Source organism: Micropterus salmoides, unplaced genomic scaffold (assembly GCF_014851395.1).
Source record: "Micropterus salmoides isolate LMB-PRFRI ecotype aquatic unplaced genomic scaffold, ASM1485139v1 Ms_hic_scaffold_13, whole genome shotgun sequence".
Lineage (NCBI taxonomy): Eukaryota > Metazoa > Chordata > Actinopteri > Centrarchiformes > Centrarchidae > Micropterus > Micropterus salmoides.
In genome coordinates this window covers 3,461,392-3,480,662 of record NW_024040374.1, presented here as the reverse complement: position 1 = coordinate 3,480,662, position 19,271 = coordinate 3,461,392, and the positions used below count along the sequence as shown (strand labels likewise).

General features: G+C 39.5%; 1 protein-coding gene across 1 annotated transcript in view; it reads left to right on the top strand.

Moving 5' to 3' along the window:
- LOC119900293 (carboxyl-terminal PDZ ligand of neuronal nitric oxide synthase protein-like) overlaps nt 1–19,271 on the top strand; it is a 180,369-nt gene that overhangs the window by 122,936 nt on the left and 38,162 nt on the right. Inside the window, exon 8 of the mRNA XM_038715101.1 lies at nt 8,604–8,765. Coding sequence (XP_038571029.1) covers nt 8,604–8,765 — 162 coding nt within the window. The remainder of the gene's footprint in view (nt 1–8,603; nt 8,766–19,271) is intronic.

Below are 19,271 nucleotides of genomic sequence, written 5' to 3'. Positions count from 1 at the left end.
CTTTTCTCTGACTGTAAACTTTGTGTGAGAATATTGCTTGACCCTGCTGGGGATGCTTCTCTTGTCAGCCTTGTGGTCTGGTGATTCAATTTGGTGCTAAGTGTTTGTTTGTGTGTGTATGCTTGTACTTTATGTGCCAACTAGAGAGGAGATACAAGGCTTGTTGCCAAAATGCTTTCATCATACAGACATTAGCATTTTAGCATTCCTCAGTTTTGCCCTGTGTTTCTTCCCACGTCTGCTTTCATACGTTTCATGCATATTTGGTAATGTCATGGTGACCTGGGACCATCTCACGTAGGAGGCAGTTCACCCGAGCCTTGCTCATGGAAAATATTTTATTATGAGATGTCAGCTGATAGTAAACCACAAGGAATGTTACCCCATGAGACAAGTAAAACAGTGACCTTTTGACCTTAGGCAGAGCTGAGTCAGGGTTTCTACATCAGTCTGGGCATTTTGTTTTTCATGTTTTCATGAAAGTCTTGAAGGCTCAAATGATCAAACCCATGGGCTTTGTTTCTCCCCTCTCTCTTTCTGTATCTCTGCCTTTGACTTTCCACTCGCCTTAATTTTTTAGCTGGCATTCAATATCTGTTCCCAAACTCGACCATATCTATGCCAGGAATGTAGTATTCAGTGCAGAAGTCTCTCGTTGAAAATTTAGGCAATCATTACATTTAGATGACGCTTTTATCCGAAGCGACTGCAACGTGCTCATGTGCAACTCCATTTCTGTATCTGAGTCACAAACATCTTTTAGTGTTTGACCCACCAAATCTGTTGAATGATTAAACTCTGGGATACATTAGAGCCTTTAAAGAGATACCACAAAATGAACAGTTTAATAACCTTGAAAACAGGTAGTGAAAAAACAGTAGACATGCAAAGAAGATCTAACCAATCCATCACAATCACATATTTTGATTTACTCAATCTCCACATCCTGTTGAGTATCATTCAGGTCATGGACCTATTTTGTGTTGACTTTAATGGAAAGTATAAATGTTTTTTCTTTTGTACTTTACAGCCTCGAGACATTGTCTTCATGTAACACATTTTATGAGCAGATCTGTGACTGAAATGTCAAATATCCATGCAGGACCATGATACGTAGTGCATGGTTCTGGATCAGTGCTAATTAAACATTCACATATTAGCTTGCCCCAGTGGGACCAGCCATCCCCAGGCCAAGCCCAGACATTAGCTTAATGCTAATGCACCAATCATTAACTTTAACAACTTCTTGACACCGTTTATTTTTGGCCAAGTTTTACATTATCTACCTGTGAACATGACAAAAGAGGAGGAAAGAGTTAATCATCATCCCTACATATGTGTCAGCAAGGATGAAAAGTTTATCTACAGGAGAAACAGATCTGAAAGCAACACAGAATGACTGAGAGCTGCACTGCATTATTTTCCATTATATTGATATATTTTGAGATGGCATGTGCTACCTGAATTTTGTGTTTCCTTTTATATATATATAAAAAAAAAAATTTTGACCAGAATGCGAGGATATCAGAGGATATCTTTAAAACACTGTTTAAGGATCTTTTCGTCTCTTTTTGGTGAACCTATTATCTCACAAAGTGACGCCCTTGCATTCACCTTGCATTCCTGGTCCAAAACAGTCACATAGTAGCACCTAAAATCAAACCAACAGAGTATTAAGGGCAACCTCAAGAACCAAGATTTAAAAAGGGCACATAAATCTTCAAATTGTCACACAGGTGCAGGTACTCTTTAATAAGCTCTGTGAGTTCAAACTCCAAAGCCAAAGAGATGCTTTGCTTTTCTGTGAAGACTTTGTTGAAATTTGCTCTGAGCAAGTACACTGTTGTTATGAATTCACAAATATCCACCCCACAACATTAAGAAAATAAAAACATTTCATTTTTTCTCTTTCAATGTTCCCTCAAGATGTTTTGTGTTTTTAACAGAGCACAGCCCTTCAATTTTGTAGTAGAAAATCTCACAGAATAAGCTTTATATAACCCACAGGTTCAGATCTGTTGTCTGGGCTTGTCAAAAGAAAATGTAGAGAAGTGTAAGAATTCACTAACTAAAGCAGGATTTAAAAAAAATCAGTTATTATAATCAGTTACTGTGGGTCTCTGGATATAACGCACTAGTGAGCTCAGTAAGCACTTCACAAAGCACAGATGTGTGTTGCATAGAAAGTATTCATAAGGCTTGTTGGTCAGTTGAAATTGATTGGTTACCACATGTAGCAACAAGGCTAAAACTCATGAAGTTAGAACTACATTTATCTTCTAATAGTGTGCGACTTTATCTGATTACTTCAACCGGCAATAACTAGGCAGGAGAAACGAGCCGTGAATACAACACTGATTTATAACCTTTCAGTTAGTATGGCAAATTTGTTAGCAAACCGTTGCCTCCTCACCTCACACACAAACACAGAGCAACATGAACATTCATTGGAGTTGCGTGTATGCCTATCTGGTATATAAAAGCCCAGTATTCACTATCCTTTTACTCAGATAAATATGTGGCTCTTTAGCTCCTAAATACTCCACTATGGTAACCAACAAGTTGCTAACTTTGTGTGTCTGCCATTTAGGGATGGGGAGGCAGCGGACAATGGGTTTTAGAGTTTGCAACAATACATTTACGTTTACTCATTTGGCAGACGCTTTTATCCAAAGCGACTTACATTTGAGGAACAACATACAAGCATCAACAGAGCATCAACTACAGATCTACAACTAACAATACATACTAGTAAGAGCAGCAATAAATACTAGTAACAGTACTACTATATGTACTCACAGTACATATCACATCAATGGGGTAGATACCAAGGGAAGGAAGTAAGAGTTAACAAAAAGTGCAAGCAAAACAAAAAGTGCAATCAATACAAGATCATTGTAGGGGATAGAAGAAGAAGAGCATAGGAAGTGCATGTTAGAGGTTAGGAGTTAGAGGTGTTATAAGAGGAAGTGTTCTCGGAAGAGATGAGTTTTCAAGAGCTTCTTGAAGTTCGAGAGGGACGCCCCTGCTCTGATGGCGTGTGGTGAGAATAGCCGGGACTGGGATTGCTTTGTGTGAAGGGATGGCAGAGCCAGGCGGCGTTCGGTGGAGGAGCGTAGCGGCCGAGAAGGAACGTAAGTTTGTATTATGGAGTTTAGGTAGATGGGTGCAGACCCAGTAGTTATTACCCTCTGTATGCAAGCATTAGTGAGTTGAATTTGATTCTGGAGGCCACAGGGAGCCAGTGGAGGTCACTGAGCAATGGAGTGACATGAGTCCTTTTGGGCTGATCAAAAACATGGTGGGGGTATTCTATTAACTGATTTATTCATAGAAAAAAGGAAACTTGACCCAAGGGGGTCAAAGCTTAATGTGAACACATTACCTTCACATGGCCATCTCTACTACTTTTACTACTATATAATGATTGTTAGAGTTTAAGGTATGATCTGGTATTACAGGCAAAGACACAGTAGAGTGATCTCTCAGGCTTTTTCTCGAGAGCCCTAAAGTTGTAAATCTGTAGCTACGGCTGTCGGCAGTGAAGGAAGCCAGACCCTGTCTAACCTCTTGGTGTTTTATTGCCTCTGTGCATGTGTGTCTGTCTGTGTGTGTGTGTGGGAGGGGACCGTCTGTTTGACAGACAGAGAGCAGCTAGTGTAATCACAGCTGGAGGAAGAGAAATAAAGACTTCCTTCATCCCACGTCATCTATCTTTAGTTTCCTTTCTGTCTCACTTTCCCCTTTCTTTTTTTAAATCCTCTTTTTCTTCCCCGGTTTCTTCCTCGCCTCTTTCTCTTCCTCAAAGAGTACAACGAAAGGCTAAAAGATAAAGACTCCAGCTGCCTGCTAAGAACCTGTATTAGCTTGTGTATGTGTGGGAATTAGATGGTAATAGTGGAACTTCCCTCTAGCAAGCCAGACTCAAGCACTTATCATGAGGAATTTCAGTAGTAGGCTGTTTTTCTTCATCCTCTTCAACTCCCCCCTCTCGGTTTGAATATTCCACTCTGATATCTTCTGTAATTGGCTTTGACTCTGGTAAACAAGTTTAGGATTCAGGATGGATTGTTGTTTCTCATTCTGTACAGTAAACACAGTACAGCGAGGCTAAAACAGTGTTTGAATATGCAAGTCTTCACTCAACAAACTGCTTGCTTTGTGTGTTTGTGTGTGTGAGAGAGAGTCTGAGGGCATACTCGGATATAATCATTCATGTTGGATTCAATGCTTTTCTTCGATTTTTGTATCTCAAAATGAAAATTGATCACTCTGGATCATTTTCATCCATCCATCATCCATCAGTGTCCTACATTGAATCCTAAAGTTAAATTTGAAAAATAATGGATCTGATCACTACTGAAACATTTTTTATGAAATTACTTTTTTTTTCTCAGTACCAACGGACAACACCCACATTTTCACACCCTATTAACCATCCCTGTGATATTTTTTAATGCTGCTCCCCTCTCTAGCTCGACCATCCGTTTTTGAAAGGGCACTCCCGGCATACAGTATATCCGATCTTCATAGCTGTTTGGGCATTTTTTAAATTAAAGTGATTGGCTCGAAGAGACACTATAATTGCAGGTCAAAACAAGGTGACGTTTCAGTAAAAAATTCTGTTTGGCCCAGAAGGGGGAAAATATTCATTGACTTATACAGTATATTTTGGTTGTAGCTCAGTCCACAGGGACTTGGCTTGGAAACTGATGGGAGGTAGGATCAATTCCAGCAAGATCATGGTACACAGCATGGACTGGTAGCTCAGCTATGTGACAGCCCCGTCACCCCGACATCTCTCCCCAAGAACTGCACGTGTATGGTTCCAGTTTGTGCATGTGTATATTTCAGGCCCGTGCATTCCCAGAGGGAATTTCCCCCAAGGGGAATAATGAAGTAATTATTGTTCTTCGTCTTCTTGAAGCGCTGTTAAATCTGCATGAAGATTTGTGACAACCAAGGGGCAGAAATTTGATATAATTTAGTTTCAGTTACACATCCAGCATGCACAGAACTACATAATAATCCCATTAAATTTATGGTTTTGTCCACCTGACAAATATAAACCCAATATTCACTCCAGCCTGCTTCCAGGCCTCTGGATTCACATGAATGAAGTGAAACATCATATCATTTCTTCATCAGCTAATATTTCACATTTGGTGGCGTATACTAACCCTAACCCATAAGTCAGTTTGTTTGAGCTTATATGCTGAAAACAACCGCTTCCAATGTGGGAGCCTTGAGACTTAGCCATACAGTCAGTGTTCCAATAAAATATGCGTAGAGGTGCTACACTCGGCATGCATGTTCCAGTGTATACATGAAGCCGATGGTCCACTCCACAATTGCAGAATATTAGGTGAAAGAAAAAAATACTACTACAGACGAAAAACCACACCAGAGATTTTTTTAGATGGGCCGACAATGAGGTGGAACTGTTACTGAAAGTAACACAGGAGTATGAAGAGACTGTGGCGGCAGAAAACAGACCGAGAGTCGTCGCAAAGCAAATACAGTGACATTATTTTAATGTAAATACCAAAACAAAAACTCTGTCATTAGCATTGTTTTTTTGCTCTGCATGACCAAATCAGGAAGCCAAACGTGAGTGTCTGCGTCATCATTTTTAAAGTTCTTCATTTTCGCCTAAACTAAACTTTATTTTTCTAGTATAAACTGAACCTTAGTGAACTTTGACATTTAACGTCATTGTCATTTGTTTTAAAAAAAATAAATAAATAACATATATATTTATATTGTAGAAGGTACTGCTAATGTCTGTCCTAGAATATTCTGTGGATGATGACTGTGGATGTTGGCAACAGTAAATGTAAATGCTTTTATGGGATGATGTTGGAGATGCTCAAATGTATTTCAGGATGAGATTTCTTCTCCATCTGTGTGTCTTATTCTGCGGCTGCTGACAGTCTGTTTATGTCTGTCTTCATTTTCCGTTTCTCTATAATTGAGAATAGCTCCTACGTCTACAGTTCTTGAAAGCCAAACATTTCACCGTTTCTCCTTTCTGTTAGTTTGATTGCTGAATCATATTCACTTTTTTTAGTGAATATTTCCAGTTACTGAACCTTCCCTGTTGGTCTGACAAGACTCACTGTTTCAAAGCTAAAGCAGCAATCCTGTTTAACATCTGTTACTTAGCAGACTGAGTGTTGTTCCAGATGTCTACAAGTAGCTTCTGTGGGGGGAAAAGGTGAATGATGTGTCTGTTTTAAGAAGGCACTTTAAGAGAAAGTGAGCTCATTTTGTCATCTTACATGTTTCTGAGGCGTCTTTGCCAATCAAATTCTTTCACACACACACAGCTACTAGAGAATTCTGTCTTGCTATTCATTACATGATGGCACCAAACAACCTGTCAACTTGGATAATTTCCTCTCATTAACCTAAAAGATCCAGCTCAGACAGGTCATCAGTCATATATTCTTCTCACAGAGAGTGTGTGTGTGTGTGTGTGTGTGTGTGTGTGTGTGTGTGTGTGTGTGTGTGCATCACCAGAAGGTGCTTAAGGAGAGACAGATTGTGAAGTGTTTTTGGCATAGATTCCTTAAGGCGGGTTCAGGTTCAATTTAATCAAGTGTCGACTTGGTTGCTGACCATATCCGGCGTGTCAACTCCAGTCACTTCGAAGCACCTTGCATCCCCTGTTAGTGATGTGACATTGTTTGGATACAGTCAGCAACCTAATTGCTCATTCATGAAACAGTTTTCAAAGGTGCTTGATATCCAGCAACCAGTTGTGCATCTGACTCATGCGAGCTGGAGATAACTGGAAAGCAGAGGTGAGACCAGCAGAAACCAGTAAATAAAGTTGTTTACCCGATCATGAATCAAGCAATACTTTCAATTTCAAAATTTTCAATGAACCACTGCGCTGCAAGAACATGCTAACTAGCCAACATTAGCACTAAAAAGCAATTGTGTCCTGTTAAATTTAACCGTAATATACTGTATGAGGTACATACATGCATCCGCAAAGCATTTGAGGCAGACTGAAGTTCGATTGCCCTAACCACTTAAGCTGATGATACACGGAGGCAACCTTTTTAGCAATGTTGCTGGTGGCAAGTCTGTCTATGTTTTAAACAGATAGCAGCAGGCGGGGCGGGTGGCGGAGTGGTGGGGGAAGGGGATTACGGTAGTAATCTTTACTCATTACCATTGATGGCAACATTGCCCAGAACCATTGCTGTAAAAGTTGCTCCGTGTATCATCAGCTTTAGGGAGCTGATTTGAGATAGATGCTAGCCAGACGTTGAAAAGGTGTAAATGCATCCGTCTCTCCAAGACTGATATGTATTCTTGACTCCATAGTCTATTAAATCTTACCTGTAGGACTGGTTCTTCCATGTGGATGGTATACCATCAACCTGTGTCAGTCACCTGCTAGATGGTATTGGGTCATAACGTAACATTGCATAACATGGTCGGGATCCCTAACTGGCTTCCCTACATTGACCACTGCCAAATGTGCTTCTTTGGACGGCTGACGAAGAGATGCACCTCCTGTGTGGATTTAGTCCAGGTCTCAGCAGTGGTGGTTGTTATCTATACCAACCATGCACCTTGTAGCACTCTGTTTTTTTGTCGCCCACAAACAGGAGATCAAGGAGGAAAATTTAGATAAAGCCGTAGTGTGTGCAAAAGCTAAGGTGCCCTCACGGTTTTCCTAGATCCACTGAACAATAGCTGGAAGTGGTAGAAAACTAAAGCTGATTGTCCACATTGGACAGATTTTAAAAGACATTTCTAAGATAAGGTCTTTTAGATATCTTTGGTTGTTAAGTTGCCAGTTTGAATTTCAAAATGACTTTTTGAAATTCTCAGACAAACAATTACCCAGCACCAAGCTGAAGCTTGTTTTTAGCCGTAGTGTTATTAAGGCACCATATCTACATAACAAAAAATGTTTTTGAGTTCTTGAATGATGGAGAGGGCACAGTGTGTGACTGGTTACCAGAGCCATGAAACAATTAGGATGCTTGATAGCGTTAGATGAAGGAGATCTGAGTCCCAAAGCTCATTATTGTTGTAGTAGAGTGTTTCAGTGTTGTTGATCTGCATTCTCAGCACTCCTTATTCCACACTGACACAACTAATCAGCAATTCTACATTTCAAATTCAGATTCTTGTTTTGACGGTGACTTGTTCTCCAAGGCATTTGATGCTATTGCCTGTCCTGATTATATTTATTTATTCATTAGTCATGTATTTCTTCTTTCCCAGTGTATGCGCATCCTCAACCTTATAACTTTGTGACCAAGTTTTGAAACTGTTAAGTGGTTTTAATTATTGTTTTTATTGTTATTTAACTTTGTTTATTTAACTTCAAATCAAACGCATATCAGTGTCATCCTCAACCACATGAAAAGTTTGCAGAATTAACTAAAAATAAGTGAAGTAAAATAAAAGACTGGATTGTGTGATAATATTTCTTCCAAGGCCTTAACAAGCGTCCGCCAAACCATTCAGTGTTTTACTTAATGTTCCAAACTTGCAGTGTTTTGTCTGGGTACTTGGCTGGCTACAGTAGGCCACTAAATATTGACTTCACTTCTCTTTCTTGTCCCTGGTGTTAGGCTTCAGAGGAGACCTCTTTGCTGATGTCCAGCCCCAGGATGCTGCTCCCTGCATCAGGCTCACTGCCACCAGGTGCCCCCCTGTCTGTTCACCACCAGATACAGCTGCTCCAACAGCAGCTCCAGCAGCAACAGCAGCAGACACAAGTGGCTGTGGCACAGGTGAATCTTTTACATTTACACATACACAAACTTATTGTATTACTAGTTCTATTTGCTTTAATGTTATGCTGTTTAGTTAGCTATAGTAAGTGTATGAAGAACAGTGCAGCCGACGGGTAACTGAGACCGTTATATCCATCTAAGCTCTCTTCAAAGCCACCAGACTCCTTTAAAAAACAAACAGGTTTTTACCTTGCAGAACACTTTCTTCAGTGTGAATTGTAACATTAATCTTCTCATCAACGTGGAAAATATGCCTTCATCCACAGGCATGCAAAATCCAAATCAATGCTGTCAGGTGAATGGTTAGGAATAAAAAGTCTTTAATAAGTATGAGCCTGTAAATCATAAAACTATACATTACATTTATTCATTTAGCTGACGCTTTTCTCCAAAGCGACTTACAGTTGCTATATATATATATATCTCAGAGGTTGCACGTCTCTGGAGCAACTAAAGGTTAAGTATCTTGTTCAGGGACACATTAGTGTCTTACAGTGGATTCGAACCCGGGTCTTTCACACCAAAGGTATGTGTCTTATCCACTGCTCCATCACCATCCTATATGTATATTGGCTCAGTTGCTTTTTTCAGGGTGCCTAGAAACTCAGTCAGTATCAAAATTAATAACCAGTCTAATTCTTTGAATTTTACCGTTAGAGTTGTCTTTATCTTTATCTCCATCCTTTCATCTTTTATCTATAATCACTTACACAGGCCACAGGGTCATGAGTAGCTTGAGCTCATCCCAGCAAGAAAATCTTGAAATATATTTGTATTAAATGAAATATTTGCTGACCACACAGCGTGGGAAGAAGAAACACGTGATCAATTGGAAACACTCAAGGATAATATGAGCGATCACTCGCCTGCAGTCCAATCTGGATTTGCAAAAAAAAAGTTAGTACAGAGTGCGCCCAGCATCCAACATGAATCACCCAGCTTGATTTGCTGCAGTGGGAGAAGGGACTTGTGACAGCAGTGGCTTCGGGCTTATGAGCTGGATGGACAGACAAACACCCACACATACATGCAGTTTGTCGGCCTGCTTGCAAAAGGCCTCGAGACTTGAAAATGAAATTTAACACTTCAACACACCCTCCTTCTCATGCACAGTCACACACACACACACCTGACCCAGAAGTGTCTCAGACAGTTAAATACTGATGTCTCAGAGATGGATATAGGGGTCCTTTTCACACTGAACTTAGCTGTTGCTTTGTCTTGACCTGAACAATGTTAGACAGACTTCTGCTACAACTGACAGCTCACAAATTCAGATTGAGCGTGCCCAGACATAAATGCCATTAATTATACCTTGATGGAGCCAAAGGTCACTTCCCACTGGCAGAGACACTGGTGTAGATTTTAGAACAGCTTTGGCACATGAAAGGATTTTACCTAATGTAGAATATTTCAAATGGGTATGTGCTACCCTAAGGTGGTTCTGTCTGACCTTGGCTCTTTTGCCGTTTAGCAAGGTTTCCCCAGTGATCCTAACGTGTCTGAGCTGCTGTTAACACTTTCCACACAGCATCTAAATTAGTTTCCACTGAGGCTTAAGATTGATTCTTTGTAAGGCTTATGAGTCTGTGTGCTCGGGATGCCATTGTCTGTCATCTAGGCCTGTAATGGTAGTACTTGACTATTTAAGTAATCAATTTGTCGATCGACAGAAAAGTAATCTAAAATGTTTCTAAATTATTAACCAAGTCTGTGGTTCCCAAATTGTGGGTCAGAGCCCCAAGGCTGTCTGAAAGGTTGCAAGATAAATAATGTGATAGGAACGGAGAAAAAAAACAATAAATTGGCTTAAAAAGATGTTTTTAGTTTGGAGACTAAAGTTGATTCCAAGATTTAAGTCCTTTATCAAGTGAAAATGATAACAGTTCACTGGTTCCTGCCTTTAAAAAAGATTTTGTGCACTCCTCTGTTATGGATTATTATAAATCATATACCTTTGGGTGTTGATCGACCAAAACAAGATATTTGAAGATGAAGAAGTCACTTCTTGGCCTCCTATATTTCTAAAATTAATTAAAGCCTCTTTTTTATAACGTGCTATTCACGGCATCTGAACTTACATGAACATGCATTTTGTAGACATCTGTGTACACACAGGTGCACACACATTTAGACACACAGACGTACAGTATTTTTGTTTTCCCCTGAAAAAGATTGACTTCTTGATGATTGACAAATTTAAAAACATGCACAATCACACACACATACGTTTACTAGGTTATTTGTTCACGAAATCATTGTTAAAGGCCAAGTGTTCATTAGGAAAGAGAAGGAAACGGTGTGTAAAAAAAATAAATACAAATAAAAGTTATAGTCTGTCTCTTCCTCCCTCACTCACTCAAACTCCCTCTCACAGGTTAGACTAAACTTTCCTGAGGCTACTTCTAACCAGCTGTAATCGGGGAGCTTATTCCACCACTGAAAGTCAAACAGTAGAAAGTAACAATCTGATTAGCGCTGCCCAGATAATGCACATTGTGGATGAAGACACAGTATTATGTGGCTGACACACAGCAAAATGTGTGTATGCGCGTCTGTACATCTTTATTTGTCTGAGTGTGTTTGTGTTTTCAAGAACTGCAAACTTTGTTTCCTGTTCAAAAAACAAACAGCCTTTCCCTGGTGTCTTTGCCTCAGTTTCACACCAGAAAATAAACTGGCATGCTTCTGTTTTCACTTTTCTGCTTTTACATGTGGTGAAACTATTTGTTGAAAAAAATTCACAGGATCACAAATTATCCAATGTAGTTATTTCAAAGGCAGATATTACTTTAGTTTATGAATTGATTATCTCAAACAGCAGCTCCCCACTGATTTTACAGAGCTGTCAGGTTTGGTTTTCCATAATAGGGTTGTTTTATAATCCCAATGCAGCAACACAAATCATTCATCAGTCAACAAAGAAATTTTTGTAAGGAATAAACACTAGTAATATTGAGCTGACTTGGCTTAGACTTCATGAAATCAAACCCCGTTTACAATGCAATTTATGGTGAGCAATTGTTATTGATTTACATTGTGGAATGACCTCTCCGTATACTAGTTTTCATTTTATGAGTCTGCCATTGCTGTGAAGGATACAGATTGCTCTCAAATCCCACGCAACCAGGGATTCACAGGAAATTTCCATATCAGCCATATCAGAGCTGAGTTAACTTACTGCTAATGCTAACCGAACATTTCTGCTGCTGCTGCTAGCTCACATGAAAAGTGTTCAACGGGTGAAACGGGATGGATTTTATTGTAAAGCAGCCGCAGGAAACGCGGTGTATTTGTCATTGCGGGTAGTGCTTACAGCAGTCATTCATTCAAAAACGCATCCAAAAAAGAACAAGGCAAAAGTGTTTTGTCAGCTTTTATTTTGCAAGATCGCTAAGCAACGGCCACAGTGAGCTGTTAGATGAAGAGCTGCAGGCGACAGACTAGAAACTACTTGCGCTGTGTGCACTGTGCGGTATCTCACAGCATGATGGAAAAAGACCAATTACTGACTGACTTTATTGAAACAATGCGAGTTTGTTTGGTTGCACTTAAACACATACACCACTTGCTCCTCCGTTGTGTTTCTGACAAAGTAGTGTCTCAAGGAGTATTTGTTCCCCAGAATTCTGGGATCTGTAGTATTAAACTATACTTGCTGTTGTCAAATCAACCGGGACTGAAATCTGAAGGATTGTAACTTCAAAGGGCCGGTTCACATTGAGTCCTTAAAAGACTTCAAATGTCAGAAGAGGTGCTGAAACATGCTTTTATACAATGTTACTGTGCACAGCAAAATTAATTTTCAAATTCTGTTGCGTTGTCGACTAAATCAATAATAGATTAATCATGATGAAAATCAGCAGATTAATTGATAATGATTATGGGTAGCTGAAGCCCTAATATTGCTTTAATTTGTCACCTGTCTTTACTTTGCAAATCTTTGTCTGATAATCTTAACAGCAAAGGGATTATGGAGTATGGCAGCAGTTTATTAGGGAAGAAATTACTTGGTAGTCGGGATGAGGTGGTGATTATTTTCACTGCTGCGTCGCTGATGAAAGTGCCTGTGACTTTTTAGACCAACCAGGCAACTGAGATAATACTCTTGATGTTGAACCCTGCTGCACAGCCTGAGCAGGGGTCACAGTAAATGGAGGTAAATTAGCGAGCTAGCCAACGCTAATCACAATTCGCTCAGGGATGAGTGGAAGTGGAGATTTTTAATGAAGTAGGGGAAGTAGAAGTAGGAAGAGGGGGTTCAACTAAGATCTGTTTCAAGTTCGCGCTGCAGATACTGCACTGTCACTGCTTAATGATATTTGACTCTATCTCTCTCCGTGTCTGTTTCTCTTTGCTTACTGATCTTTCCTTCAGTCCTTCATTACTTCAGTTCCCCCTTTCATTCCTTACTTCTACTTTATTTGATACGTCCTTTCTTACAAACTTCTTTTCATCCTCCTTTCAGTTATTTTCACCCTGTTATTTTCTCTCTTTTTTCTCCCTGTCCTCTCTCCAACATTTCTTCCTTTTCTCCTGCCCTACCTCTTTCTGTCTTGATTCAGGCTTTTATTTCTCCTTTTCCAACCTATTTTCTTTGCTCAAACTGATCCCTTTCTCCTGCCCTGTTGCTCAGACTTTTCTGGTTCTCTCTCACTTAAGTACATATCTAATGATTTCCTTATCATTGCACCAGCAAAATGATCATTTCTCCTTCAGTTTATTCCTCCAAAAATGAGATAAAAACAGAGACTAACCAGTATTGGAGGTGTCTCAAACATTTCCAAATGAAAGGGACCTGGCGTGGGCTGCGAATGCAATGATGGTAATCCTGTGTGAAGAGTACATTCTCAGCAACCAACCCTGTGAAGTCACAACACACAACCAACAGTCCTAATCCCCTTACACTACCAGTGGTAGAGTCTCTGTTTTTCGGTCTTGTCTAAAAGGGAAATGATGTAATTTTAACAGCCTGCACCAGTTTCTACGATTTCTGCATTTTTACAAGATTAGGAGGTAATCCACAATTTTGTCTCCGTATGTAATGCCAAGTGCTCGTTGTTGTAGTGGTTTGGCAGAGCACTTTCCAGTGATGACAGTACATTTCTGTAGAGAACTTATTCTGAACTCTACAAATAAGTAGACTTGCATAATTCTTTGAATTTTGACGTAGAATTTTGAGGTGTTTCGAGTAGCAAATATTAAGCACGGTCTTGTACCGGGTAGATCCATCCATTTTCTCTCTAAATGCAAAAGAGAAATCCATGTCTGATCCTAGTATTTTGTCACCCTATCCATGCTACACACCTCCGTGAAGCTAGGAGGCTCATCTAGAATCTCAAACCAACCATTTTTATCCACATCAAACATCAAGCATCTAAATGAATGCTTATATCACAAGATAAATCGCTCTGTAATCACTGTACATGGCTGCAGTTATTGCCTTCTAGATATCTCTCATCTCATCCTACACCGCAGTCCGACCGCTCTAAAGATGCTCAGCTCCAGCTCTGATCAGCTGTGTAACTCATATCACTCAAATCACAGTCCTATTAGTCGGATAATAATAACAAACTCACCAATATACATACTGTACACAGTTATTACCGCTGACTTACTTTTGCCATGTTTGCTGTTTTCAGTTCAAAAACAGCTGTTTTCTGTGTGTGTAAAGATCGCCCCGGGCCGCCATCTTGGTATTGCGCAATCCCTGAGCTGTTAGGTTTCGTTTCTCTCATCAAAATGAAAGAGAGAAAAAGTGTTGCTTTGGAGCAGACGGTCTTTATTGTCATCCACTGCCCGATCCGTAGGAGCTACACAGACATCCATATCCATATATCAAACGATTCGTCTGCTCAATACGAAGAGAAAGAGCCCACTTAAAGCCCTGTTCTCAAGATGCTGGCCTGTAAAGCTTTTGGTCATAGGAATGTTGATCAATATTTACTGTTTTTATCAATATTTCAATGTTTTGGAAGCTTTATGTTATTTGGAATGTGTAATTACTGTTTTATCTTAGTTTCTTTTCATCAAATTTACAGTTACAGTTGTATTCCAAGTGTATTAGAAGATATTCAGTTGCATTATAATCTACAGGATGATGGTTTTAATGGCGATATAGCTGTTAAAATAAACATTTTATACCAGGGGAGGATGAAAATATCATATTTTCCTTTAGTGCATCTCCATTTACTCTTTAATAGAAAAATAAGTAGGTTCATTTATTGAGTATTCAGTTGATTCTGACCTATCAAAGGAGACCAGAATTATGTATCCAGGCCTAATGGTTGAGGAATTATTACTAATTCATTTTGGGTATGATATTTTAGGCATTTTTCCTGGAAATAGGTGTCTGTTTCCAGCTTGTATCAGCTGAGTATAGGTTGAGTCAGTGTTGTGTTTTACCAAGAGTGAAGCAAAACAGACAGCTGTATGACATATCTTAAGTTATATATGTTATGTTGAAATCAGTTAAATGGAGATGTATTTTTGTTTTTTTTTATTGGACAGAAATGTCAAGATAGAAGGAGAAGAAACCGGGAAGCAAAAATGTCTGATGTGAGAGAAAGACTTAGCAAGATGGAAATTGTCCTTAGGCTCTGTTCTGTTCTGGGGAACAGTTTTGAACAAAGAAAGAAATACAATGCAAGAGAGATGCTGCTGCTGCTGCTGCTGCTGCTGCCGCCTAATTAGAGCTTTAAGGAGCCATTTTAGTTGCTTGAAGCGCCTTCAATTTCACTACACTCAGATAAGAGGAAAGAAAACACTGGGTTGCAGCAGGTGTACTACCAAGGGACCGCCACAGTGAAACTCGAGGGGAGCACCTTTTTAATTGGCTCTTTGTCTGGGTTCTACTTTTAGTAAGAGCTTTCAGATCTTCTGTCTTCAAGTTTTAAAGGGAATATCGACATTATTGTTTCTAAACTAGTAAATTGGTCTAGTATCTAGGATTCTCTGACAGTCTTGTTCCCTGTGTTCATTCTTCCTCTTTCCTTTCCTTAGATGTGGCGATCTATTTATTCATTTATTTCACTTTAGACCCGTTAACTAAGCCTGTCCTAAAACCAGTTCCCTGAGAAATTGAATCTCCTGCAGACAGGATGAGAAACCATGCGCCAGTAATTTCTTTGCAGCATTTGTGTTTTAATCATGATTAAACCAATTTTCCAGGAAAGAAATGTTGTTTGTGTCTATTGCAGCACTGATGTATGTCTAGTGTAGAAAATGAATTAGATAATGTAGAAAATGGAGTATCAATGGTACCACAGTAGCGATGCAGGAGAAATAATAGCTTTAGTAATATATCTTGTCTTGCTATATGTTCTCAATACCCTTTTAAACACATAATTACTACCAGGGCAGCGATATGGCAGACCTGTACCTTTCATTTACCACCAGACTATAAATGTTCTGTTTTCTGGCAGTTCAGTTTCTCCCCAGTCTCATAGGCACTTTGTTATAAATTGTTGACCATACATTCTGCAAAACTACAACCACATAATACAATACGTGTACATTTTTTGACAAGATTGTTTTCCCTTGGGTATACTTTTCCATTGAGGTGCAGATATTTTGATGCATAATGAATGGTTATGTATCAAAGAATCACTGGAATTATGGTACCATCAATATTATATATAATGTGTCAAGATAGTATTGTATCTTGATTTACTGTGTTATTTAGAATCCGGTCTGAATATTTGTGCTACTACTTGCTTTACTCTTACAGACCATAGCAAACACTCAGTGCTGGTACTCTCTAAAACACTCTATGTAGGGATTCATCCAATTAATAACTAACTTTATTTGTATGGTACTTTTCAAAGCAGGAGTTACAAAGCAAAATTAAGACTAGAATATGTACATTCAAAAAAGACTATAATACATAAAACGAAGATAAAAGAGTCCCCGAAAACCGGCAGGTTTACGCCCATGGGACAAAGTGCTCGCCGGTTATTATGACAGGATTAAAGGAGGAAGTCTGGTGTCGGTATTATTGAGCCACAAAACATCAGACTATAACACAGAAGACTGCTGTTCCCAGCTTATAGTCAATTTTGTTTTTGTTTTAACTATTACTGTGGCCGCTTCCTAACCTTTACCTTGTGATTATTAATGTAACTATGACAATGAAGCTCACCTAACCTTAATGAAGTAATTTTTCTGCCTAAACCTAACCAAACATTAGCCACAGTGTTGTCACATAATACAACAGATTTATTTTGTTTGTTCTGGAGGGAATGGACATCAAAATGTTGTCAGTCCAGGTTGAGGGCCTCCCACAGACAAGCAGAAAATAAGTAACAATAAGTAATATTTTTACCCGTAATGGATATCTCCATCCAGTAATGTATTTCTTTGTGAATTAGCAATATTCCAGCTCAGGTAGAACTATAAGAAGACAATTAGATGGAGACACACATTGCCAGATAAACACACATGCTAGTGAACCAAGGGAACCAGCCGGAGAGGTCCAGCTGTAATAATTTAGGGCTTATCATCTCTCATCTTATACATTTTTCATTCCGTTTTTATATTTTATCTGCAGGACGGGCCTCTGTTTCCACAGAAACGGGGTCTGGTCATTTACAGAATAAAACCAAATATAACCTTGTGTGGCTGCATCAGAACAAGATGTGCTCTTTTTGATTAGATATCTAGACGACACAGCCAAGGTCTGACTTTTAAAAGTTTTTTTCCTAGCTTATTTTGCTTAGCTTCCTTAGCTTGCTTTGTTCACTACTTTCTGCAAGGGGTTATTCAGTGTCCCTTTAACAGCCAGTGCAGTTCAGTAAGACATTTAACATGGACAGCGTCAGGACAAATGTGACTCTTGCCCCCAAGGTCTCAGTATAAACCATGTAGGAGTGGCTGATGTGCTATTAGAGTTATCAGGAGGGCAGTGTATGTCGGAGTCGAGCTCTGCTCCTCCATAGCTCAAGATGGGGTCCTTCCAGCTGTAAATTACAACACCAAAGTCATCATCAGGGTGTCAGTCTTTACAAATTAGGTCTGCAGAGGCAGCATGGCCCGAACGCAATCTGGAATCACCTCTGTTTGTTGCTAAGTGGAAGAATAATGGATGCAGATGACTGTCTTCCTCTGTACTTGTTTTTCTGTCTGGCGAGTGGATGTGGGAGAGAAGGAGGAGGTATGGAGGCCTTGGGGCTGTAAATTTTGACTCGATCTTGTGTCTCTCCGTCCCACTGGCTTCTTATCAGAATGGGGAAATAAGGGAGGAGATGGACATGTGAGAGCAAACAGACATGGAAGAAACATAAAACAGAGTACACTAGATTGTGTAATGATAGAGCACAAGTCAATGTAAGTCAGAATGAGATTCATGTACAAGCAGAAAATTCATCTGAAGAAACTAAATGCACCATCCTTAACCTAGTTTTTGTAGCACAGACAGATGTTACACAGTCATCGTGAAAATGTATAAGTTATTGCTAATTGCAATACTTTGCACAGCAATAATAAAAAGAGAATATCTTTGTTGGTGTAAATACCATAGACGATGTCATTGTGCTACATCATCAGGTAGTTATTAAAACATGCAACACAGAAGTGCACAATACACAACATGCACAGCGATAAAATGGGGGGTATTAATAGAAGTTTTTAATAGATGTCTGAAGTTGCCCTGACACATTATGTGTGTCACCATTGACGTCAAGAGCCAAGAGCCTCCATGCTTACCACATCAAGCTGAAATGAGAAACCAGGGGGTCATTACGAGTTTAAATCACTTGTACCTCCACACGACGCCCCGTAAATCAAGGCGCGCTGAAAATACACTGCTGCTCTTGTCGGCCCTTCACACCAACTGCCTTCCTAGAAATGTTATGGGCACCTGTTCAAAACAGAATACAAATGATTTACTTACTTCAGGGAACTCTTTAATTTCACTATTCTCTAGCTTACATGTAGCATCATTCAGTGGTGGAAAAAGCATTTACTTCCTTTACTTCCTTTAAGGAAAAATACCAACAACATTTTACTGTTGTAGCTGGTTGAGTGGGAGCAAGTCTTAATGTCTTTAGTTATGTTGGAAACCACTGGTTTAATATTTAGCAATGCATTGTATTTTATAAGATTAATATCTCTCTAATAAAGGAAGGAATCCGTGTGTGTGTGTGTGTGTGGTTGTATTTCGATGATGTCAGGAACCGTTCATCCGTTCAGAATTAATAAATATACTATAAACAGCGCTAAGCGGAGCTCTGCAGCAGCAATGGCGGGTAGTGCTCACGGCAACAGCAGAGACGGGGCTTATAGGCTCCGATGTGGTTGTGATTTGTTGAAACTGAGTTATCACGCAGGTTTGCTACAAGTTTTATGAAGTTCAAAGGAAGCACTGAGTATCTAGCAGCATATCTGCCATTGTCGTGTTGTTTTATTGTAATTAATGCTGCTGGTAAAACCAATGTGAGACACACATTTTGAACAAAAAGCACAGGGAGGCGTCACATGGGCCCCTGTGAACGGGCACTGCACAAG